Below are 27,214 nucleotides of genomic sequence, written 5' to 3'. Positions count from 1 at the left end.
CACATATCCAAACACTCACACACACACACACACACACACACACACGCTGGGCAGTGTACCGTGTGAAATGACCTCACTGTCTGTGGTGAAACTTTAAACCACGGCGCTCCACAAACACTCATGTGTGTTGCCAAAGCAGGTACAGGCAGCTATAAATGGATCTGAATCAGATCGCGTTACTGTGAATGTTTGCCTGTAAATGACTCGCAATCTGCTGAGGAATGTCCTGCCATTTTACATTTGCTGCCATGTTTTAGACCCACAGATACTTTAAATGGAACCCATGTGTTTTCCAGCCCTCACATAGAGAATCCTGGCAAGATTACACTGTGTACAAGGATATGATTTTTGTCAGCATGTCTGTGTGTGTCTTAGTCATGTAGTAACAATGTACAACTGTTCATAATATCTGTTGCGATTTTTGCTTTTACAGTGTTGTGTTTGTTGCGCTTGTTGTTGTTTTTTGTGTTCTTTTTTTGTTGATGATTCTCTTTCTCCCATTTTGTTCTCTCTGTCTGGTTTTATTTCTCAGTGTGATCAGGTCCAGGTCATCCCTATTCCCAGTGTATGTATTATCTTTTTTTTTTTTTTTGCCTGCATGCTTATGCATATATTTTCTCTATTGAGAAAAAGCTGCCTGGCTTTGTTTTTTTCTGTGGTGCGTTTAGCTCCTAGATTACATAAAAAATAAAAAGCAGTATCTTGGAAAACAGCCAGATATTGTGCGTAAATGACAGAAGGATTTAAAACGCAAGCTGTCAATTGATTAAACATTTTAATTTAATTAATTACATGAGCATTATTCAAAGACATTACGTTATTGTGACAAATACATTGAATAGATATTACAAAAAGGCTTTACAAGTCTATATATTGTTTGGTTTATTTATTTTAATATCATTTAACATTAGCCTACAGTCCACAGCAATACATTGTGCAATGGCCCGTACATTCATGCAGTGCAAACCTTTCCTGCATTTACTTTTATTTGCAGAAAACGTTCACGCACAGCTCAAATCTCATCAGAATGTTTTGATCGAAATCAGTACTTTCAGTAAATGTCCTTGGTCTTATTGTCCACATAATTGCATATTATTCTAAAGGGGGAGAAAAAGTTTTTTTCATCAAAATATAATAACTGCCTTTGATATGGTTTTTCTGCTGACAAAACCAAAGCAGCAAGTGTGAGAAAAATATTAACCATTAATATCAAAATATCATAGCCTAACATATCAAATCAAATCCCCAAACTGCCATTTATTATTTCCATTTCACTCAAAATGTAGAATTTATAAAGTTAAAGGGACAGTTTACCTACAAAGGAAAATTCTGTCATTCTAAAGTACCTGTTCAAGATTTTTGGAAGAATTTTTCAACAGTTTTTTTCCATACAGTGAAAGTCAGTCGAATCGTAAACCAGTGTTTCCCAACCAGCAGGTGGTCAGGTGTGCCATGGGAAATGATAAAATTACAAAAAATAAGTAAAATGAAAATGCTACAAATACGAATATATCATCGCTGTCAGGCCGAAACATTTTCTTTACATAAAAAAGGTAATTTTTTACGGTCATCTTGCTATTGGTCATCCTTTACGTCTGTATGTGAGTTTTACAAATATTTAACAAATAAAAAGCATTTAAAAGAGTTTGTGACTAAACCTTGTAACTCTATTGGCTCCTCAAACTGTCAGTCAAACCTCATAACTCCACCCCGCCTCCATTTAGAATGAAGTCCTGCACACAGTTGGAGATCTCTGCTTGTTTGCAAGAGTAAATAAAGAACTGATGTTTGCGTAAGAACGGCTTTTGTCCATACAAACACTGTGTCCATATAAAGGCTAACATTTTTTCTATTTGAAGAGCGGAGAATAGTCTTAGTCTGTTATTTGCCATCTAGTTGAAGTAAATATAGCCTACCGTTTTAAATAACCTGTGCATAGCGCTTCATCTTTTGTATCATGAGATGCTTGATACAGTATAGTGTCCCCCATCACTATATTGGGGCGTTAGGACCCACACAGACCACAGGTTGAGCACCCCTGTTGGCCTCACTAACACCTCTTCCAGCAGCAACCTAGTTTTCCCAGGAGGTCTCCCATCCAGGTACTGACCAGGCTCAACCCTGCTTAGCTTCAGTAGGAAAGCAGTCTTGGGCTACAGGGTGATATGGCTGCTGGCGGTAAATCAAGAAAACAAGATTTAAACAATAAGACTAACTGTGTTGAACTATATAAAAATTATTAGTTTTCTGTGTTTTTGGTGTTTCCATGGTTTCTTCAAAATAAAACGAAAATCGAGGGTAACGCGGGTATGATGTCATTGATAGGCGGTCCGTGTCCTGGTTAAAATTGCTTATTTCTTTGGATTTAAACATTCTTGGAAACATTTGAGATAATGTAAGTACACAGGTCAACCAAATTTATAACACTATTCTAGTGTTTTGGGATATTTTAATCCAAAAATCTTACATATTGTGCCTTAAAGCTCGTTTCACATTATATGTGAGTACTACTTTTGCAATGCATGTTTGTGTAATTTTGTTACACAATATATATATATATATAAATATTATTATTATTTTTTTTTTTTTAGTGCTGTGGGGTTTTTTACTTATAAAAAAGGTTGGGAAACACTGTCCTAAACAAACTGATTGGACCAAATTGACTTTCATTCACTGAAATTTCACTTCCTTTGCGTTCCACATAAGAGTCATACTTTTGGGGAAGGACATGAGGGTGAGAAAATGATGGCATACATTTCATTTGGGTGAACTATCCCTTTGAATGCATTTCAGATGCGATTTCATGATGTTTTACTGTCATAATACTGTTGATAACAATTAGCTGAACTCGAGGACAACAGCAGTCTCAGAGAGTCAAATCCATCCCACACTGCACCTGCTAGAGGAAGAGCGTGCAGAGAGGTTTGCTGATCTGATCCAGGCCTTCACGCTGGGCCTGAGATAGGGGAGACCCAAATCCTGACACACACAGTCCACCTACCTCTGCCTGCTCAGCAAAAAACTCAGCATCCATGCTGAGAAAATGCTGGCAGGAGTTTTAATTCTCACAGTAATTGTAATCAAACCTCGGGTGTTTTCTAAGATGACAGCTGGGAATGTCTCACTGCCTGCTTCCAGATCCTCCCGCTCTCACTGGCGGACAATAATGACTAAAATTGTCAACTGCATGATGTCAAACTTTCAAAATCTTCTCTCTAATGCATTTTGAAAGTGTCTGGATTTGGGGCAAAGGTTAAGTTGGGAATTTAGAGAACCACAAACCGCTGGCTGTCATTCTTCACTCAAAGCAAACAAATAATCATAGTGCAAGCAAGTGATAATATGTAAAGCATTTGAAAGCCATTCAATGAATGCTTGGATTGATTGACACAGCATGAGACTACAATTATGGTTAAAGCAATAACCATAGAGTTACTGTAATGATGTAATTGCATGAACTCATGGGACATGTATACATTTGACCGTGTGTGTGTGTGTGTGTGTGTGTGTGTGTGTGTGTGTGTGTGTGTGTGTGTGTGTGTGTGTGTGTGTGTGTGTGTGTGTGTGTGTGTGTGTGTGTGTGTGTGTGTGTGTGTGTGTGTGTGTGTGTGTGTGTGTGTGTGTGTGTGTGTGTGTGTGTGTGTGTGTGTGTGTGTGTGGTCTTGTTTGTGTATCCATGTGGGGACCGATTGTGATGCCAAACCCCGCAAAAATAATTTGTACATTGAATTTATTAGTATTAATCGATATTGTATATTTAATTGTTTTAATTTCCCCTTTTTTCACATTTTAAATTACTTTTACCGTCATCTAACGCTCACTTAAAGTTAATCTTTATACACTAATGATTAATAATGCAAATATCTTTTCTGGAAAATCTCAAAATAAATATTTATTTTCTTTAAAACTGTACTTTTTAATGTTGCAATGCCTCAATACACTTGTTAGTTTTTAGTGTTTTGTTTTTAATTAATTTATACTAAATAGTATAGAATTTTAATATCAGCCATGTATTTGTTATTGGTCATAACATAACGTTTTTTTTTTGGGGGGGGGGGGTAATTTAAACTATGAATAACTTATGGTTGTCTAATTTGATACAGAAAAAAAATGCATGCTTCCCCTTTAAGAACAATATAAGTCAATGGGACAATGATATTAAACTCCATTTTCTAGCACTAGGTCCTACACTGAGATGTTTGTTCCATATTTGATATGTCACATTTATATACTTGAACATGCTGGAGTAATTATGAAATGTATAAATAATTAATTCCACTTTAATGTGATTTAGAATTGCTAATAGTACAAATCTGATATCACCAGTGAATGGTCATGGATGACTCCGATTCATACTGGCGCAGATAAATCATCCATGACTTCCATGGCCTTTCTTCCACGCTCATTCTGAAATGCAAATGTAAAGAATATTAGGCATATTACTGTCATGAATGTACATTTATTATGCATGCATGCATGTGCTGTGTATGACTTTGCTTGCATCTTCGGATATGTGTCAGTATGAGTGTGTTTTGCCTCTTAGGCAAGTCCATCTGCCTCCCATCAGGTCAGATTTAGTAAAGGACATCTCTTTCCAGTTACTGGCAGACCATCTATAGAGGCGGCTTGTGCTTAGACGACATGACTTGGCAGTGATGCCGAGCCAGTCACTTTAACACAGAGCTATGATCATTGTTTCAAGGTTATCCAAAAGCACCCGTTCCCAGCACATCATTTGGGATTTGTATTGAACAACAACAGAAGAATCTCTAGTGCATGTTGTGTACCATTAGAGGAGGAGAGACCGTAGCTTTTGATTATTACTCAGAATGTCTGGCTGATATGATAAGCATGCATCTTTATGCTCTATTGAACTGCTTGTTTGCTCTCCTCTCCTGCTTGTATTCATCTGTGCTGTATTTCCTCCAGCCTCCAGCCAAATGCCTCTTGCCTGAGGTCAGCATTAATGACTACGGCAAGAACTGTGTGGTCATTGACCTGGACGAGACCCTTGTGCACAGCTCTTTCAAGGTACTTGTGCACACACATGTACAAACACAAATACTACAATTATTTTATTGTATTTTATATATCAGTGAATGCATGGCATATTGATAAAACTGATTGTTAATCAGATTTACTTTGGAAACCATTGCCTGGCTGACTTGCTTTTAAAGAGTTCAAGACGACTATTGCTGTGTTCCAAAACCTAGTTAGCTGCCTACATAGGGAGCCTTTTAAGGTGTTTTCAAAAAAGTAGGCATCTTAATTATTTTACCTCTTAAGACAACTAGTTTTGGCTAAATTTAGTTCCGTAGGGAAATCACAGAATGCATTACCCCAGCTAACAAGAAACCTTCTCAGAAATGTTGCTAATGTTCCAGATAGGTTCTCTCAAAGTTATGAGCCAACTTTCTTCCAGTAACATTAAATGAACATTCGTTCAGAGTTATCTTGTTTTAATAATGTTTAAAATGTTAGCATTTTTATACATCACTCATGGAATTGTTTTTTCTGAAACGTCTTAGTTGTTTTTTAAATGTTGCTACTTGTTTGTTTCAGAACGTTCAGAGAACATTGAAAAGTAACTTCCCCATGATGTTTGCAAAATGATAAAATGGAATGTTCCCTTAACAATCTCATAACCAAAAAAAGTTTTTAAAACATTAAAAAAAACTGGACGGTTTGAATGTTGAGGGAATGTTCAGAAGTAATGTTTTCATAACTTGCAAAACATCCTTAGAACATATTTTCAATCTTAACACCATATCCTGATCTAACCAGACTGTACGATGGCACGTCACGCGATAAAAGGTGTCTTTCCCATGTTGATCAGAGTTTTGGTCCTAACCAGCCACAACGGCGATATGCTGCGATTCTCTTTTAGAAACGGGTTCAATTTTTCTGACGTTGTGTATGGAACAACAACACAAAGTATGATAATCTCAGGTAGCCTACTCTATGTCTACTCTTTATTTACTGTTAAAAGTGTCTAATGTGAGTTTAAATATAATTTTGCATGCCCTTTATAGCCACATTGAAAGCGACAATGGATAATTCACCTCAGATCTTGAAAATAAATAAAAGGAAACAAAAACTTTCAAACTGTCAACTCAATGTGAACTAACAAGTGTATTTTAAGACAAAGAGTGTTTCAGTAACTCGGTATCTAGGCCTATCTTTATCAATATTAAAATGGAGTAATATAGCCTATTTCTGAATTATTCGTTTCATTGCAAGTGCAGTGCGCTTGCAGAGAGAGCCTGCCCACAAGCTCTTTTGAGTGGATGTGTTTTTTTTGTATTGATTTTGACGAGTCGATTATAAATACACGCATTTCATTCAGTACTGACAAGTATCGATTACCTGTCAAGTATTGATTAATGATTACACAATATTTGCCTTATTTTCATGAGAGTTGTGTTGTTAGCTTAGCAAACTCTACAGAGTGGGGCCGGGGGTCAGCTCAGCAAGTAAATTTGCCTCTAGATGGCGGGCCAGAACATAGTCAAGGGATAATTTAAGAAATTAATTGATAAAAAATGCAACTAGAATTGCCTGCTGACATACTGTTACAGTGTCTTCTGTAACTGGTAGTGAGCTGTTACTCTGTAAAAAATTAATAAAGCAGTAGGGACACGTAACCTAAGTATCTTCATTCACCAACTTGCAACACAGACCGCCTTGCTAAAACACACATACATGGGAAATGCGGATAGATAAAAATAACAAAACAAAAAAAAGAGGACTTGAATAAGCCCATTAATGGCATGTTTGTGAATTATTATTGTGAATAATAAATGTGTATTTTAATTTGCTTGTTACACAATGGAGCCTAACTTATAGTAATAATTATTTGGCGTAGCCTACTTTTACACTCAGAATTATTCCTTGTCATCCTCACGTAGTAAACTGCATTTTTTTTTTTTTTTTTTGCCTGCTGGAGGTACGCGATTACGTCGTGTGCAGTGATGTTAACATTTCAGCTAGCCGGTGAGAGAAAATTACACTATCAAAGAGTCTAAAGAGGAAAGTCGACAGCAAAAATAGGGCATACAAAGAAGAATGGAAATACAACTGCGTTCATCCTACCTGGTTTACCATGGTTCACTGTTCGTTTTATCATACCACACATTTCATGACGGTTATTTTAGAGGCGTGTCTAGCGATCCGTTCCACAGACTATTTTGAATGTCTTTCAGAACTTTTCAAATTAAAAGCTCTCAATTCATCCCAAAATAAACGTTCTCGTACTTTTTATCAAAATCACTAAAGAGAAATTGATTATGAGCAACTGTTGTTGTAATCTCTCAACCGGTGTGCGAACCCGACCCGCATGGGAGTCGGACGCTCTAACAAGGAGGCTAAAGGCTGCGACCTCTAGCGTTTGTCACGGTTACAGTCACAGCAGTGAGATTTACCTGCACAGTTGTCACTAGCTGGCCTCCGTTACACTATCATGACAGATCTATTTCAGCACCAGCCGCTATCAAAATAATCTGGCTGCGGGCGCAGGCCAGATATTATTGCTGGCGGGCCAATTTTAGCCCGCGGGCCGCCAGTTGCTGACCACTGCTATAGAGGGTATGCACATGACGTCACCGGACGGAGTGACTGCGGTTACGCCCTCTGAGTGGGAAAATGACTGAGAGGCATCATTGGTTTTTAGCGCGAATGCCGCGAAAAACACACAAAACCAGGCCCGGCACCAGAGGGGGGATCGGGGGGCATAGCCATGGACCCCTTGGAAATCACTGTGCCGCCCTCCGGGCCGAGGGAGAAGGACTTGATAATAGTGTGCAATTTTCTCACTCAAATGAGTCTGTAGTTGTGCACGTCAAATGATTAAATTTCCAACGTGTTTTCGCTTTGGTAAGTAATGTAGCCAATAACAGACATGTTTGTTGATTTCTTGAACGCAATGGCCAATCACAGGTAGAATCCACTCACCGCTCGAGTTTTTGTCAAGTTCTGCACGTGTGCAAATCCTCTCTAACAAAGTGTAGATATAATGAAAATAAGACATTCATTGTGTCGTCAGCTTCACTGATTAATATAACGGAACTTTGTGAGATCACGTTCATTGAATAAGTGACAGCTTTTAGTGATTATAAAGGGAGCGCTCTTTGCGTACTATCTAGGCGATATAAAAAAATTATATAATATACAGTAATTCTGAATTTGAATAAAACTTTTGTTTTCCAGTCTTGACAAGCGGCCACATACACGCTTCAATACATAGACCCATCTGCATATAAGATTCACTCTCGAAATTGTGATGACTGACAGTAATTATTAGGGCCGGGACTCGATTAAAAAAATTAATCTAATTAATTAGAGGCTTTGTAATTAATTAATCGAAATTAATCGCATTTTAATTGCATATAAATATTTGACCTGAGAACAGTGAGACATGGATTTTTAGTATACCATTGAATAATGACTGAATACATAAGCTTAATCAACGAAATATTGTTTATTTATTTCAGTCCAGCAGATCAGTGCAATGTTTGCCATTAAGTGTAGCAATAGCATATTTAGGTCCTTGTAACTTTACTCGGAGTCGGGCTAACGTCCACGCTAACTCCTGTGTTTTGCGTTGAGGTGATATTTGAGGCTCAATGTGCTGCGGTGATACGCAAATTCCTTGTTGCATAGCTTGCACACAACCATGCTCTTGTCGACGCTTCCATCCTTTCGTTTTTTAAAACAAAATTTCCCATCCACGGGGCCAAGCAAAGCGGTCAGCTTCTTCGTTCATGTTCACTGTGGTTTGTTGTTGTAAGAAGTCAAGAACGCTAGTTGGTGCTCCAGTATAATCGGTCCGTCGAAACTCATTCATTGAAAAACGTTCCGCGGTGCAAAAATAAGTGTGGTTAAAATTGTTTTTATTTTTGCGTAATTAATCTTAATTAACGCGTTAAAGTTCCGTGATTAATTAATCTTAATTAACGCGTTAAAGTCCCGGCCCTAGTAATTATATTTATGTATTGAAATCAGGTAAATGTCAGGAAAACACGATTCCAAGTCAATATCCATCGATCACTGGATCTTTGGTAAGTTGTAAGGAACACTATATAGAGTCCAACCTTTAGTTTAAACTGATAACCATTTGTTTTACTTGCGTTTTTCTGCCACTCAGTCCCGGGCCGAGGGGGCGTGTTCCGGCGGGAAAGTGACGATGCATACCGTCTATTGGAATCAAACAATTTCACCGTTTACTGGATTTTGTTATTCTTCCTCTTCCTCTTACCTACAGTATAGCACATTCACAGATAATAGCTTACTTCAGTCTTGCAAAATAAGGTGGATAGAGCATTCCAAATCTGTCACTTATGAAGTTCCATTTCAGTTAGAATGACCCTTAGAAGACACTTATGCGTTACTATTGTCAATGGCCATTATAATGAAGGAAATCCCACAGAACAGAATCTAGCTTAAAAAAGTGCATAGAGCTGCTTGATTTATTTGTTGTTTGTTGATTTTCAAATATAAAACTTGTTGAAATGTTTTAAGTGTGTGCATCTGTTCATTTGAACAAAACCGTGATAATTTTGATAACCGTGATAATTTGGGTCACTATAATCGTGATGTGAAATTTCCATACCGTTTCATCCTTAGAAGACAGCTCCCCATGTACAAGACTACAAGGCAGCTCACTAGGTTTTGGTATAGAGCTTCCATTTCAGGCCTCATTCCTAAATGAAAACCTATAGCATGAGTAAATTCAGGAGATTCACTTCTGCACAGCACCATTTTGAGTGGCCTAATGATTTATTTGAGCAATCTAAAACATAATAACAGAAGGCAATGGCAGTATTTTAGGGTTGTTGGAGTGGATTTTAAGTCCTAGATGAATTAAATCCTCTTCCGAGACGAAATGTTTGTCTGGTCCCTTGAAAGTAGTGCTTCAGGGAGCCACCTGCTGAGCGCAGTGACCCACTTCTCTGCATCCTGGTTTTATGTTGGTTTTTATCTCTCTCTCTCTCTCTCTCTCTCTCTCTGACTCTCTCTCTCTCTCTCTCTCTCTCTCTCTCTCTCTCTCTCTCTCTCTCTCTCTCTCCTACACAGACACACACACACACACACACACACACACACATATGATCAAATAAACAACTGTGGCCAGTTGATTACACACAATCACCCTACATTTACATGTACACACATCCAGCTTAATGCGTACATGTCTTCAACAGCTGGATGCATCCCCACTCCCAAGAGAGAAAGACAGTGACAGATACTAAATGTGTTTGCTCTAAGACTAATAACTGTGTTTTGTTAAAGCAAAGCCTGTCCTCCTTTAAAATGTCTGCCTGGCAGCTCCTGTTTTTTCTCAGAGAAGAGGGAAAGGCGGCGAATGAGAGAAAGAGGCCCAGAGAAAGGGATGCATGCCTTTGTGCGCGTTCACAACCTCACATACACATGAAAACACCCACCCTGACACCAAAACACATACACACATATCACATTAAAAAGGTATGTTGTTACACACACACAAAAAAAGATTTGACCGTACTTGAACGAGTGTTTACAACGTATTACTATTACGTATGATTATTGCCTAGAATGTTCCGTCTCAAATTTCCTGATTTTTCACGGTGACAGAGGAGGTTTTGGGTTTTCTTTTTTCCCTTCATATTTACAATATGAAATATTTTGTATCTAATGCAATTGTGTAATTTAGTTGTTTTTTTTTAAGCAAATAAATGAAACTTTAAATATTACAAATTTAGTACATGACTGTCTGGACAACTTGATTTTGATCGATCAGTATAAACCTGTAAACCTCCTACATGATTCTTGTTTCATATCTTATGTAGCACTCTAAACTGTTTATTCTCACATAATAAAATAATTTAATCTCAAATCAATATCCAAAGTCAGTGCTTTTACTTATGTAGCAAGTAGCCATGCGTTAAATGGGATAATGTACAGTCTGAAATCCTAACCGCATTTTTGTATTGAGTTGTAAATTGTTTGGTAAATATATTGGTTGTGTACTGTATGTACAGGAAATTTAGAGCACCGTGTAATAATTTGTTGGTAGCCAAGGGACAGTAAGTTCACTAGAAGAGAGGTCAGTCTGTATAATGTCTTCATATATGTATTACAGAATATACACAATATTCTTATCCCTCTCATTCTCTCTCTTACTTAGAGATTACTCTGCACTTTCTGACAGTTGATTCTTTTGTTTAGAGGACTGTAGAAGATATATACAGATAAGAATATAGATTAGGATTGAAAATAATGTATATCTGATATGATAATAGGATTCAAGATTACATTTTCTAGCTAATATAGTGTCACAACCCTCAATAGTATAGATCACACACTCCTCCTGCTGGCCATATCATGAACTGATGTGTAAATCAGTTGACTGTGAAAACTGATCTGAAATCAGTCCCTTCATTAAATATTTAGACATTGAAGTACTACTGTATTTCTAGATAAGCATTTATTTGGTCTTGTTTTCAAGTTAAATATATTGAAGCATTCTTAAAATAAGACACATTTACTTGCAAAATAGTTTTTTATATTTCAGAGAGTTTTAACTTTAAGTTTACTTAATCCATTTATAGTAATTAGTAATTTGTTCTTTTTTTTAAAGCATAAAATAATAAAAAAAAATTGTTACATTCATGGTTAAAATGAGAAATAGCCAAATGGGCAAGAACATTATATTATTTAAATGATAAAATGTAAAAATTGTTTGAGGAAATTCTGGAAAACAAGACACATCTCTAATTAAAGGGGTCATATGATGCTATTTTCAAAGATCATTATTTAGTGTATTGGGTGTAATAGAATATATAAACGTGCTTTAATGTAAAAAAAATACATTATTTTTCACATGCTGTACATTATACTAGCTCCTCTATACCCAGTCTTTCTAAAACACGTCAATTCCTACATAGACCCTCCTTACGAAAAGTGCAGTGTGCTCTGATTGGCCAGCTGACCCAGTGCATTTTGATTGGCCGAACACCTCAAGAATGTGTCGGAAATGTAACGTCCTTTACCATAAACGCAAGCTTCAGCTTCCAAAGCAATTATAAAGACAGTTAAATTAGTTTTACCATATTAATTCAAGCTCAAGTCGGATTCTGAAAATGCAGATGATCGATCGGTGCCAACTTTGAAAGCACGACTTCTGCAGAACGTTTCACAGTGGTTTCACAGCGGCCAGTGTGAAACAGAACACTTGCGCATCTATGTTTGTCATGTTTTCACCACAATTTATAAGCGGAGAACAGAGAATCTTATGTTTGTAAACATAAAATCATCTCTACACTTTTGATCGTACGAACGACAAATAATATGTTACTCTACACTGCACAAAACTCTCTTGAACAGTCAATAGCAAATACTTTAACAAATAATAAAACATACAGGCTCTGATTCAGAAGTGCCAGATCGCCATAGCAAAGTTGGAATTACCCCATTTTTTTAAAAATAGCCTTTGCGCACAGCCCGCCTTTGTGTTGTACTGTTCTGGAACAGTGTTGTAAATAAATCTTAACCACTGATTCCTAATTGTGTCCAATTTCGGAAGGGTAAATCAAGTGTTTTTGCTTTTGCATAGAAACACACAGCGTCTCCAAGACATGGCGGCGACAACCCTACTGCAATAACTGAAGCCATGCCTTCTTTCTTTGCGTATGCATTTGTGCGGCATTATGCAAATATTTCCACCAAGTGACGTAGGTCGGTGAGGGAGAATTCGATTTAGCCTCGTCTGGATCTGCCTTCTCTTTTGATAAATCTTTTTGTGGGAGACTTTGAACTTCTCATAGATGCGCAAACAGCTGCATAATACACTAAAGAAAAGGGAAAACATATGAGAAAATTGTGTTTTTCTGTGTCTGTTAAATTAAACTATCCATCCTGATCATGATGTTATGCAAACCAGATCAGAGAAGGGACAGGTACGCTACTGTATAAGCCTTCTTCTGCAGAGTTACCTTGTTCTTAACAAGTCCCTGAAAAGTGCAGCAAAAGTTTTCTCTCTTCTCCTCATCTCCCTTTCTCTCTTTGCATTACGAGAGCTCAGAGGCGCCCGCTGCGTTTCTTTCATCGTCTCCCTGCGCTCTATCGTGTCCTCCTCCCTCTCCCTCGGCTTTCTTTAAAAGCGTATCAAGTCTCTTTTCAAAGAAGCTTTCCGTTCTTAGCTCCATGCAGTCAGCTGTCAGAAACACACGCTCAAATGCGCACGCTCCTGCACATACACTCTTACAGCTCAAAGAAGTCTAATTGAAAGGCTTGACTACAGGTAGCTGTGAAACGATGGATGCCTCCTCTGGCTCTCTCAGAGAACATTGCAGCTGATGCAGCTGTAACATTCTTACAGTCGGTTTCAAGCAGACTCCTAATGTGTGATTTCCTGTTTTGTGCCCACAGCCCATCAGCAACGCAGACTTTATAGTCCCTGTGGAGATTGACGGAACAGTTCATCAGGTACCGTGCAAATGGGTTCAAATGTAACCATGGGTAAATGTTCACAATTTGTCTGCAGCGGATTACAAACAAAGGGCTTCAGTGTTACTTAACCTCAACAATCACATAAATTGAAATTAAAGACATTTTCTGGGTTCCGTACAAGATAATATCGATTGTCAGCATAAATCAAGGTTTAAGGTGAGGCACTGACAATGGAAGTTGATGGGGCTAATTTTCGGAGGATTTAAAAGTAGTATCTTTTTTTATAGCCACTTAGGACATTGAGTTTTAATGGCAACAACACTTGAATATAACTTCACACTGAATTTGTTATGGCTATGCTACGCTGTACATTTTAAATAAAAAAATGTAAAAGTGAAATTACGGTAAAAAGAAAATGGCTGCTGTGGTTTCCAATAATGTTCCATAAAATATGGTAGCAACTTTACATTTTACAGATTGAAATTAAATGATTGAAATTCAATCATTATTCAATTTAATAATGTTAATATATCAAACTACTAAAATCTGTTGTATACCATTATAATATGCCACCTAAAAAAACAGGTGCTAAAAAAAGCCACATGATGAATCAAAGTTCATTACAATTTTCCACATGCTGAGGTAAATGTTAATATATAGAAAGTGCATGGTGTCAAAAAACATTAATTCGGCAACAATAAGATTTAACATAAAACCCTAATGTACATAAATGATAAGAACAAAACTAAGAAACAACTATTTTAATGAAAAAATCAGCTAATTCTGGGAATGTCAATATAATTTTTTTTACTGTAAATTATAAAATGTCCAAAAACTACATTTATGGGTCAATGACATGACATGTATTTTTTATGTCCGAATTCATACGTCACATATCAAATTGATCTACAATATTTCCTTTATAAGATACTCTTAAACATTTTTTGAAAATCAATTGACTTTTTGAGTTGTGGTGTTTCAAAGACCTGAAATGTCAGGTGGTGCAACCAGCAAATTTACATTTAAAAGTCCACTGCAATTGCAAAATGAAGTAAGAAATATAAATGTAAACTATTATATAATGTATATAAAAATACAAAAAACATAAAAACTCCTTATGGAAAATTGTGTTCTGAACACATAGAAAAGGGAATTTACCATGTTAAATTCATTTTACAATGATTCATATGTATATTGTATATGTATATTATTTAAAATATATGGTCGCACCACCTGACATTTTCTGGGTGGTAAAATCAGAAATCTTGTTTAATAATGAATTAATGCTGTCTTAAAAAATATGAATCGACACCATACATTTTTTGGACATAAAAATGCATTTTAAAACTCTTTTGCTTAAAATTAGAAATGTTTTATCATAAAAAAAAGTTTTATTTTTCTTATTTGTCATTGACCCTTATACAACAGTATTTTACTGTAAAATTACCGTTACTGTTTTTCACTGTATCCACCTTATTTTTAATTTGAGTGCGACCATTTGTAACTTAAATGTGTCTGCCTTCCAGTGTCATTTGCTTCCAGTTATTTTACCTGTACAAATACAGTCCATTAAGCTGCTTTATATTGCAAACTTTTAGTTGTTATAATATTATTTTAATTTCATTATCATAGTCATAAACGCACTGGTTTGTAGTTCAAAAACTGGTTTGTATACCATTTACTGCACTTTATTCTTCTAGTTATTTACCTATCAGAAGTCTCGCACATTTAAAGAAAATAGATTACTAGAGTAAGGGAACTTGTCATTTAAGCAATTAACAGGTTTTTTACTGTAGAATTATTAGTTTTTACTGTTGGTATTACAATCTTCTTCTTTTTTTAACAGTGTATTTAAATAGTGTGTTTTGTAACGTTTATGGATTGGCCCCATTCACTTCAATTGTAAGTTCCTTACTTTAACCTAGCTTTTTTATAGAAAAGGAGAGATAAGTAGAAATTCTTTTTTGTGGTAATCACAAATGCTTTCCTTTTATCTTAACATCCACTGAACCCAGAATATTACTTTAAAAAATCAATTAACTAGAAATCGTAACTTAAAATCTTAGTGACAGCGACCATGCTGTTCTGTGGATTTTCTGCCGTATTAAGACATCAGTGTTAATTTTTTTTTCTTCCCCTTTCCAACGTGTGTCCTCTGAGGCTTTGTATTTTTATTACCTTTTCTTTTTTTGCCCATCCTTTCATCTCTGAAGAAAAAGTAATAAGTGAGTGGCCCCAAAGCTCAAGCTAAATCACGTTCGGAATCTGGACTCAATTTTCCTTTTATTATTCTCCTTGAGTCGTTGGGTGCGATGTAGTCAGCTTGAAGTGACTAACTTGAACAAATGTCACCAGAATGAACGCAGTCGAAAGCTCAGTGTAAACACACTTTAGGGGAGTCTGAACTGTGTTGATAGTAAGTCTGTCTGCGAGTCAATATGGCTGGAATACATCTGCAACGTGGCTGATACCTGGTTCAAGTAATCCAGGATAGGCTTTGTGGATCAGGGTTGGCCTGTTCTTGGTTACTTGCACTGGGTTCCAGCAACTGATCGACAAGTTCAAGACTGAAAGGCTACAAAGAGAGGTTTGTTGTAAGTTCAGTGTCAGCATCTCCTCTGTCTATTTCTAGGAATCAGAAGTGATTTGTTTCCATCAGTAATAGCTGTTTATTTGATTGGTTTGTAGGTGTACGTGCTGAAGAGGCCTCATGTGGATGAGTTTCTGCAGAAAATGGGCGAACTGTTTGAATGTGTCCTTTTTACAGCCAGCCTGGCTAAGGTAAGGCTCTCTAATGTTTCTTCACACTGAATATAAACCATCTCATCCATTTCTAGTCAATATTTCACAGACTAGATTTATAGCAACGGAAATCATGTTCAATGAAAGTTGCCGATTTTTCAGCCACTACCATTGCAATGCAATGTGTGCACACCCAGTGACTCAACAAAGTTAAGAAAAGTTTAACTTTATGCAAATAAGTGATGAAGTGAAGTCAGTGGAGCTCACAGGATCCAACTCCTGTGAGATACTCGAGGTGGAACAGAGGGCGATCATGTTATTGAGAGTGATTTCACCCTTCTGTATGATATATATATATATATATATATATATATATATAATAATATATATAATATATATATGTGCACTCACCTAAAGGATTATTAGGAACACCTGTTCAATTTCTCATTAATGCAATTATCTAATCAACCAATCACATGGCTTGCTTCAATGCATTTAGGGGTGTGGTCCTGGTCAAGACAATCTCCTGAACTCCAAACTGAATGTCAGAATGGGAAAGAAAGGTGATTTAAGCAATTTTGAGCGTGGCATGGTTACTGGGATTTTCACGCACAACCATTTCTAGGGTTTACAAAGAATGGTGTGAAAAGGGAAAAACATCCAGTATGCGGCAGTCCTGTGGGCGAAAATGCCTTGTTGATGCTAGAGGTCAGAGGAGAATGGGCCGACTGATTCAAGCTGATAGAAGAGCAACTTTGACTGAAATAACCACTCGTTACAACCGAGGTATGCAGCAAAGCATTTGTGAAGCCACAACACGCACAACCTTGAGGCGGATGGGCTACAACAGCAGAAGACCCCACCGGGTACCACTCATCTCCACTACAAATAGGAAAAAGAGGCTACAATTTGCACAAGCTCACCAAAATTGGACAGTTGAAGACTGGAAAAATGTTGCCTGTCTGATGAGTCTCGATTTCTGTTGAGACATTCAGATGGTAGAGTCAGAATTTGGCGTAAACAGAATGAGAACATGGATCCATCATGCCTTGTTACCACTGTGCAGGCTGGTGGTGGTGGTGTAATGGTGTGGGGGATGTTTTCTTGGCACACTTTAGGCCCCTTAGTGCCAATTGGGCATCGTTTAAATGCCACGGCCTACCTGAGCATTGTTTCTGACCATGTCCATCCCTTTATGACCACCATGTACCCATCCTCTGATGGCTACTTCCAGCAGGATAATGCACCATGTCACAAAGCTCGAATCATTTCAAATTGGTTTCTTGAAGATGACAATGAGTTCACTGTACTAAAATGGCCCCCACAGTCACCAGATCTCAACCCAATAGAGCATCTTTGGGATGTGGTGGAACAGGAGCTTCGTGTCCTGGATTTGCATCCCACAAATCTCCATCAAGATGCTATCCTATCAATATGGGCCAACATTTCTAAAGAATGCTTTCAGCACCTTGTTGAATCAATGCCACGTAGAATTAAGGCAGTTCTGAAGGCGAAAGGCGAAAGGATGTCAAACACAGTATTAGTATGGTGTTCCTAATAATCCTTCAGGTGAGTGTATATATCTATATAAAAAAAGAAAAAGGAGTCCGAAAGTTTGTCGGCGGTGAGTTTAGTTCATGCATTTTTAATCGTTCGTCTTGTTCATGATATGATGTATAATGCACCTCTGGTATAGCCTGACGTCGTCATACTCAATTCTAGTCAGAATATGAGTCTGGTACTGCTCCGTTGGGCTGTGATTATGGGGCGTGTTTCAACCGAACCAGGAAAGACCTCAATTGGATAGACCTATAACCAATCAGAGCAACGGAGCGACGCATAACGTTAGTTGTCAAATGTCAACAGAACTCAACTGCAGTGTGTTGCCAAGTCCGCGGGTTGTTTTCCATGTCTGCAGGTTGAAGCGACCCCAATTATGTAATATACAGACCCAGGAATGCGAATTTTAGCAGGCAGCCCTGCCAAAATAACACATATTTTACCCTCCAAATGCCATTTTTTCCGGAGAACCCCCCAGAAAGCTATTGGGCTTGTTTTTGACTAGTTTTGAGTAGCAATTGGGCGGGTTTTGTTGTAAAAACTTTGGACGCTGAAATAGGTAACGTTAGAAGAAAAAGATGAGTGTAAACGATCTTTGCCGGTGTTAGTAAAATAGCACAGGTGAATGCATATACGAACAAGTTCTCCGTTTAGGATTAGAACAAATTCAACCCAAGCGCTCTTTGGTGACGTGGATGATTACGTTACTGTTTATTATCTGTCCATCATCGTCTAAAGCCCGCTACAGTATTAAAACACAATTCAGCTTCAGTTTTAGAATGTATTTTTGCTAACACTTTATTTTACAGTGTCCTTGTTATATTCGCCACAAGTACTTACTGTAGTAATAACAGTAAATTATGCATAATTACATTTAACTAACCCTCAACCAAACCTTGGCTCTAATTATATAGTAAGTGCATGTTGTTAATTAATATTACTCAGTGCCTAAAGGAATTGTTCACCCATAAATGAAAATTATCCCATAATTTACTCACCCTCAAGCCATCCTAGGTGTATATGACTTTCTTCTCTCAGCTAAACACAATGAGAGTTATACAGTGGTGGCCAAAATTATTAAAACACCTGACAGATCTGAAAATATTGACCTTTTTTTGCCTCCAAAACATGATTTAATTTCATAATGTACCTGATGAAGTGAGTCTTACTGTTTTTATCCACTTTAATATTTGGTTTGTCCTCCTTTTGCAGCAATTACAGCAGCACATCTCTCTGGCATAGTGTCAATATATTTCCTCTTCAACAGAACTTCAACACTAATGTTATCCCATACCTTCTACAACTGAAGCCAAAGGCTTTCCTTTGAATGTACAATAGATATGTCCAGTTTATTTTCCAACTCAAGTCCCAAAAGTGCTCGATGGGGGTTGAAAATAAATCCAGGCCCAATAAGACGACTCCCAAATGCCAAGTGTTCTAATCATTTTGGCCACCACTGTATTAAATAATGTCCTGGCTCTTCCCAGCTTTGTAATGGTATTGAATAGTGCCCGAGTTTTTGAAGCTCCAAAAAGCGCATCCATCCATCATAAAAGTAATCCATACGACTCCAGTTAGTTAATAAATGCCTTCTGAAGCGAAACGATGTTTTTTGTAAGAAACATATCCATATTTAAAACTTTATAAACCATATTCACTGGCTTCCGGCAACGGCCGTACGTCTCCGTACGTATGCGTTCACGAGAGAGTCGAGTTCTGGCGCAAGGGTGACTTCTGACCCAAAACACACTCAAAGCGGTTGACCAATCACAACACACTGGTCCAGGCGGCCAATCAGAGCACACGGCTTCATAGAGACTTAAAGGTGCACTATGTAACATTTTTTGAGTAAAATATCCAAAAATCACTAGGCCAGTGTTATATATTTTGTTCAGTTGAGTACTTACAATATCCCAAAAGTTTCCAACTATTTGTAAATCGTGAGAAATAGCTATTTTACCCAAGGAACTGGGACGTCTGAGGGAGTCGCCTGTCGATTGCGTCATATCTGCGTTACCCTTGTTTTCCAGTTTTATTCTGCAGAAATGCTTTATTCTCACTGCAGTGTGAACAAGTGTCATAGCAGCCGCCGAGCGAACGCACAGAGTAACGTCATAACATAATTTTCAACACACTCAGATGTATCTAATATGATAATCAGAGCTACGTTACCTCATACTCATGACCGGAAAACCGGAAGTGGCGCCGGCGACTGTGTCATAATAAAAGTCCCGCCGCTCTTCTCATTAACAATCTCTCCAGCGGTCTTGCTCAGCTCCACAACACTCGGTCCTGCTCTGCTTCATACTAGAGTAACGTTATTAATCGCATCCATGAACATGATTTCTGCCCGAGTCCTATCACGATTATTTTCCACCGGCTGTGAGGTGAAGACCACATGTCCCAAGATTCTGCGCTCAAACGTGGCGTCATCAAACTACGCCTTTGTTTTGAAAAGGCTGCCTATAGCGGACGGAAAAGTTCCATAGTGCACCTTTAAAATGTGAAAAATAATGTTTTTTGTAAATGAAAGCATGAAAACCTATTCTAGTAGACCCCAAAACTAAATCTATAGGCTCCCTTTAAATATAAAAAAATAGTATAATTATATTGTAAATATTATAATTTAGGGCTGCACGATATATCGTTTTAGCATCAATATCGCAATGTCCGCATCCGCGATAGTCACATCGCAGGATGTGCGATGTCAAGTATAGGGATCATAGTTGATCAATGATCTATATGGTCCATTTGTCTTAAAGTGACAGCAGCCCAATGTACCCGCAGCTGTCTGTGTCACCAATGTCAATCAAACAACAAAAGAGAAAGAGAAAATCACTTTTGTAGCTTTAACAAAGATAAATTGTATGAATTATTATATTAATTATATTTAATTTACACAGTGAAGACTATGCAGTGTTATTGTACATGTGATTATTCAAAGTCTATACCTGAATACATAGATTTATCTGCAAAACATAACGCACTGCTTATATCATTTGTATCTTTGCTCTACTGTTATTTTCTATGCAGATGCACTACCCTACAAAATCAGCCCAATCATCATAGAATGATTTATTCTTTACAAATAGAGCTATTCAAATCATCTGGTGAAATTGTTTTCTTATATTCAAGAAAATCATATTTTTTCCAATACCATGCAGCCCTATTTTAAACTTATATTATGTTGTTGTATATTGTTTGTGTGCTATGCTCATAGCTGTCTGTTTTTGGTCTTGTAGTATGCTGACCCTGTAGCAGACCTGTTGGACCAGTGGGGTGTGTTCAGGGCACGGCTCTTCAGGGAATCCTGTGTGTTCCACCGGGGGAACTACGTCAAAGACCTCAGCCGACTAGGCCGGGAGCTCAACAAAGTCATCATAGTGGACAACTCTCCTGCCTCCTACATCTTCCATCCAGAGAATGCTGTACGTACCACTATAGGCCACAGCTGCAGTTGACCTGACATTACAGCATCAGAATACACTATGTAATATAGGGTGCATGTTGACTCCTAGAACTTGTGATGTGTGTGAATGTATGTCTTTTATCCCAGAATATTTTTTTCCAGTGAAACTAATGAGGTAGAACCCAGCCGCCGGCTCTGTACACTCCTTTGTCAAAACTTCTCATCAATTATAGGCTCAGTCTGTAGCGAGAGACCTGTGGAAGAAACCGCAGTCAGACAGATCCTACCTCACTGCTGTCACCTCCTACACTTGCTCGCATCCCTCCTCTTAGATTAGAAGGTGTTATTCTGTATTCAAACTAATGAGCTGAAGGTGCTTATTAAAACCTGTTATCTCTGAGATGATTGTGGAGACTTCTTCTCAAGACACTGCACATAGTTGTCAAAATAAGTTGGTTGGCTCAGTCGTGTATGCCTTTATCTGCCACTGCTGTCAACAGTACCTTCCGCGCGATAAATCGGAATAAAATCTAAATCTCTATACGACTTAGTGCTCTACCCAAACTCAATCATGAAAGAACTTCAATATTATAGAGGACGTCAATGGTTTACATAAAGAGGCCTTACAATAAAATTTTTATGAACAGAACTATAATTATAATTGTGTTATATTAATATATTATTATACAGTTGTTTTACTTCACAGTAAAATAATAATTCACATATTCTTATTTTGTTTGATATTTGAACACACAATTTTGACCTGGAGATGCTTTTTAAATTGTAATCGCAATTTTTTTTTTTTTACTATTAAACGGACTGAATCATGAAAGAATATTATAGGGGGACATCAATGGTCTACATAAAGAGGCCTTACCATTTTTATGATATTTTTAAAGGAACAGAAAAGGTTACAGTTATGTTACACGGTTATTGTACACTTTCATGCACAATTATTTTGTATTGGGTTACATATATATTTACATTTTTATTCTTGCACTGTTAAGCCATATTATCTCCATTACGTACCTATCTCGTACATTTTTTAAATCATGGCTATATATATATTTATATATTTTTATACTTGAGTATGACACTGGACTGTTAGCACTGATTTTCCATTTTTAAATATGGTATATTAGATACTGTGTGTTTTGTGTATTTTGTTGTATAAGCTACTGGATGCCTTGAATTTCCTTCGGGATCAATTATCATTAATTTCATGAAAATCTTAATAGTTCACCCAAAAAGGAGAATTATGTCATAATATATTCACCCTTGTCATATTAAATCTGAATGACCATCTTCAAAATATGTTCTTTTTGTTCAGCAAGAAAGTCACACAGGTTTGGAACAAAATAAGAATTAAAATTTTTGGGTGAACAATCTTTTTAAGGGTGTTTTATTAGGGGACCCTATACAGTGACCAAATGGTTCTTGATCAGAACACATTTATTTAGCTTGAATACTAATTTAGTGAGCATAGTTTTTAGTGAGCATAGTTGAAAATTAGTTGCTAGTTCAAGATGCTGAACGTGAGACGCAGCACTCAGGAATGGTTTAAAAAAAAAGTGGAGTGCAAAACGCGAGGGTCTCGAGACGTGCTTTTGAGATGCGATACAATAACGAAAATAATAGAAATAGCCAAAAATGTAGCTCTCTACAAGCTCTTTTTTTAAGAAATAGGTTGTGATAATTGCTTGAAGAAATGTTATATAATTCAGGGTATCCGGACATTCGCTGTGCTTCCTCCACCATGTTACCATCAAATAAAACAGTTGACATCATGCCAACTTGCTACTGTAAACAAAGCATGCCCCGCCTCCGGGGTCTTCTAATTGGTCCACTGTTTTGTAACTGATAATTGATGAGTGGTGCTGTGTGTAAAAGTTGAAAATCTCTTAACTTGACGCTGTATCTAATATGATAAAACAGCGCTGCGTTACCACAAATACACCTGAGTAGAAGCGAAAGCGGTCGTCTATAATAAAAGCTCCACTGCCCACGAGCCGTGTGTTGCGCTTGTCTCTCATTCGCAATCGCTCCAGCCGACTCGCTCCGCTCCAACAGCTTTCAGCCCCACCCTGCTTCATACTACAGTAACATTAATAAATCTTTAATACATTAGCTCATCCATGATTTCTGCCCGAGTCCCGTTAGATTTTTTTCCACCGGCTGTAGAGGTGAAAACAACAACTCCCATGATTCCGCGAAATCAAGGCTCAAGAGTCATCAAGCTACGCCATTGTTTAGAATAAGCAACCTCTAGCGGCGAAAATTACATATTGTGCCTTTAAAAATGCAGCACTAGGTAACTCAGGATGTGTCTCAATTTACTACTACTTCTGTTCCTTTAAGCCCTGTAATATGTATATTGGGTATCTATGTGGACAATTGCTCTTTGCCCGTCAGAGAAAGAAAACTGGTGGACTTGTGCCTATTACAAGCAAGACGTTCAATTGCCCTCTGTTGGAAGAATAGTAGCTCTCCTTCCCTTGGACTTTGGCTGAGAAACTTGATATCCAGTTTGGCCCTTGAGAAGCTTACGTATGTAATAAAGGGGAAGTCTTCTGAATTGTATGATATCTGGGAGATGTTTCTGGAATTTGTTAAAGAAGGAGATATTGAAGAGGCTATAGATGTGTGATGTTATTGTATATACACAAAATGCTTAATAAGAGTGTACGAAATAAAGCGTTTTATATGTTTGTTTTTTTTTACTGCCAGGACTATTGGGAAGGGGAAGGGATTTAAGTGAGGTTTGTTAGTACTTAACCCTCTGGTGCGCTTCGGTCATTTCTGACCGGAAAATTTTCTGTTTTGAAATATTTTAAATCACTGCTTCATCGGAATGATATGAACACTTGGTGACTTTTCTAGCATTAGGTATGTAAACACACAAAAAAATTGGGGTCATGTTTCGAGCATGCTAATTGGTCGTAAAAAAAAAAAAAGTAGCGTTCATTGTCTTCGGTCATAAATTACTGACCATAGGAAATGAATGGGAAATCGGCAAAAACACTAAAATTTTCAGAATATTTGTGTGTACAATCTACAAATTGGCCACGATGCTGAATAAAAGTACACAGCAGTAAAGGGGTGACACTCTAAAACATCAAGAGTGTGATATTGACACATCCACTCACACACACTGAACCTATGAACCACATTTTTATTTTTTAAAAATCACTGCTTCATCAGAATGATATGAAACTTGGTGACTTTTCTAGCATTAGGTATGTAAACTCACAAAAAAATTGAGGGCATGATTCGAACATGCTAAGTGGTGGTAAATAAATACTCCCACTTGTGCTCTTCGGTCAAAAATGACCACCATTACCCTGACGTCGTCATACTCAATTCTAGTCAGAATATGAGTCTAGTACTGTACTAATACTGCTCCGTTGGGCTGTGATTATGGGGCGTGTTTCAACCGAACCAGGAAAGACCAATTGGATAGACCTACATCCAATCAGAACAACGGAGCGGCGTTAGCTGTCAAATGTCAACAGAACTCAACTGCACTGTTTTGCCAAGTCCACGGGTTAAAGCGACCCCAATTATGTGATGTACAGACCCAGGAATGCAAATTTTAGCAGGCAGCCCTGCCAAAATAACACATATTTTACCCCCCAAATGCCTTTTTTTCCCGGAGAACCCCCCTGGAAAGCTATTGGGCTTGTTTTTGGCTAGTTTTGAGGAACGTTAGCAATTGGGCGGGTTTCGTTGTAAAAACTTGGCAACCCTGTCTGCACGCACGCTGGAATAAGTAACCTAACGTTAGAAGAAAAAGATGAGTGTAAACGATCTTTGCCGGTGTTGTAAAAAAAGAACTTAAGAACACAGAGTACTTACCAACACGATCATCATTTCTGAGAGAAATAGTAAAGGTGAATGCATATACGAACAAGTTCTCCGTTTAGGATTAGAACAAATTCAACCCAAGCGCTCTTTGATGACGTGGATGATTACTTTACTGTTTATCATCTGTCCATCATCGTCTAAAGCCCGCCCTGACAATTTCATTGGTCCGAACAGCTTCTGTTCGGGCATAATTACTTCTCTATTGAGCAAGTCCAGACCGAACTGCCCGAGTAAAAATGTTGTGGGCGGGGCTAAGTTCGGCTGGCATCCAGGCTAGACCACCTTAGGAAATGAATGGGAAATCTGCAAAAACACAAATTCACAGAAAAAAAAAATATCTAAAACTTTATAATAAATAGTCTTTGAGATTTTTTAAATATATATTCAAATCCATCAACAACAAAAAAAATCATTAAATGTGTTCAAAAGAGAACTAGGGAATTCTCAAGCCTCTCTATAGAGACCTCTAGTGATTACACCCATGGTTGCATGATTTCTTAAATAATTCCAAAAGAGGGCGCTAATCTGTCTTCAAAAAAATTATTTTGAAGGCCTAGTCTCTATTTTAACCTGAAATACTGCAATAATTAAAACAAATATATATATATAATTTTTAATGGCAAAAATAGACCATAATTATTGCATAAATATATAAAATACCATCAAATCATCTCAAAATACAAAATTAAAAAGAAAAAATATTATTGAAGAAAAATAAATTGCATTGGTTTTACTGGGGTGGAGGAAGTTACATTTTTAGGTGTCCGGTCACTTATGACCGCGAAGACAACCAATGCAACCCCTAAACGAAGAGCACCAGAGGATTAGGTGTGTTATGTTTGTTTGTCAAATTTGTTTTAAAATCCCAAAAAAATATGTTTGGAAAAAAAAGAAAGTGTGGCATGTGTGAGATAGAAGGGAGACACGAGTGCAACTGTCATACACGTCCGTCTGGCGCATGTTTGCATAGAAAAACAATGTAAAAGTAGCCCATTGGAATGGTAAAATGCGTTCTGTGTGAACGAACAGCCCCTTAAAGTGTCTTTCTGCGTTTGCAGGTGCCGGTGCAGTCGTGGTTTGATGACATGACAGACACCGAGCTGCTGGATTTACTGCCACTGTTTGAAGGCCTGAGCAGAGAGACAGACGTTTACGGTGTGTTACAGAGCCTGAGGGCCAGGTAGCACACGGGTTAGGCACTGCCTTGCAAACACAAACCGTCTCGGGTCAAGCCACCATTCAGCTCTGGCCTCAAGAGGACACCACTCACCCAACAAACGCTACTTTATCTCTCTCAATGGACCAACGGCTAACAATATTCCTTGGCAAGCAAAAATATACACTCACTTTTGGTGCAGAAAGAAGAAAACGAAGCATAATTTTTTTTAAAAGAGAAACACAAGAGTTTACTATCCTTGAGTATATTAAAAAAAGAAGAGAAAAACAACAAGACGAGCTATTTTTCTGGAACGGCGTAAAAACACTTTGGACTTTTTTTCTGTTCAGGCTATGCAGGCAGTCTTTTCCGTGGCGTCACCGGTAGTTCCAACAACTGTGATTTTAGTTTTTTTCTCGTTCTCTCGTACCAAACGAAGTGCCTTCTGACTGTTGTTTTTATGAGGACACAAATGAGTTTTTGTATGCTGCATATTTACAATTCGAAACCTTTAAACAAACACATACTGTAAGACCAAGGCAAACAATAAGTCTTTTACAATTCATGAAGACTTTACAGTGACGGTCAGGAGTCTTCACTGGACTGAATTATATTATCGAGCAAAAGATAATGCCGTTATTTTCTTAGGTTATTTCATGCCTTTGAAAATATAGCATATAAGCATTGTGTTCAAAAGAAACGTTTGCATCTATTACCCAACTATGATTTGAACTAATAATACGACATATATTGTGAAAAAAGCGGTAATCAACAATCCAATACGTCATGATCTGAAATGAATAATCATCATTATCAAAATAAAAGATGCAATCAATATAAAGAATGGCTCACATGTTTGTGTCTATATATGTGCATTACACTTGATTAACTTCTAGGGATGCTGGGAAGCCATGAGTCGATGACGCACAATGAGTCCATTGTACAGGATCTTTACAGTACAGTGAATTTAAATATGCTTGGTTTTCCTCAACAAGATTTTGTCCTCAGAAATGTGGGCTGTGTGAAAAGTAGTTAATGAGCAAACTTTGTGCGCTTGT

General features: G+C 37.5%; 1 protein-coding gene across 2 annotated transcripts in view; it reads left to right on the top strand.

Annotated features, from left to right (window-relative positions):
• Positions 1 to 27,004, top strand: part of ctdspla (CTD (carboxy-terminal domain, RNA polymerase II, polypeptide A) small phosphatase-like a) — a 60,533-nt gene extending 33,529 nt beyond the window's left edge. Inside the window, exons 3-8 of one of the 2 annotated variants that reach the window (XM_079806887.1) lie at positions 533 to 565; positions 4,930 to 5,031; positions 13,405 to 13,461; positions 16,114 to 16,206; positions 20,970 to 21,155; positions 26,059 to 27,004. In XM_079806887.1, coding sequence (XP_079663013.1) covers positions 533 to 565; positions 4,930 to 5,031; positions 13,405 to 13,461; positions 16,114 to 16,206; positions 20,970 to 21,155; positions 26,059 to 26,184 — 597 coding nt within the window. In that variant the 3' untranslated portion in view covers positions 26,185 to 27,004. The remainder of the gene's footprint in view (positions 1 to 532; positions 566 to 4,929; positions 5,032 to 13,404; positions 13,462 to 16,113; positions 16,207 to 20,969; positions 21,156 to 26,058) is intronic. The other variant, XM_079806888.1, reaches the window with a different exon arrangement.
• The last annotated feature ends 210 nt before the right edge of the window (positions 27,005 to 27,214 follow it).

The sequence above is a fragment of the Gobio gobio genome, assembly GCF_949357685.1.
Source record: "Gobio gobio genome assembly, chromosome: 23".
NCBI lineage: Eukaryota > Metazoa > Chordata > Actinopteri > Cypriniformes > Gobionidae > Gobio > Gobio gobio.
The sequence above is the reverse complement of the archived record's forward strand: the minus strand, read 5'-3'. Positions and strand labels throughout refer to the sequence as shown.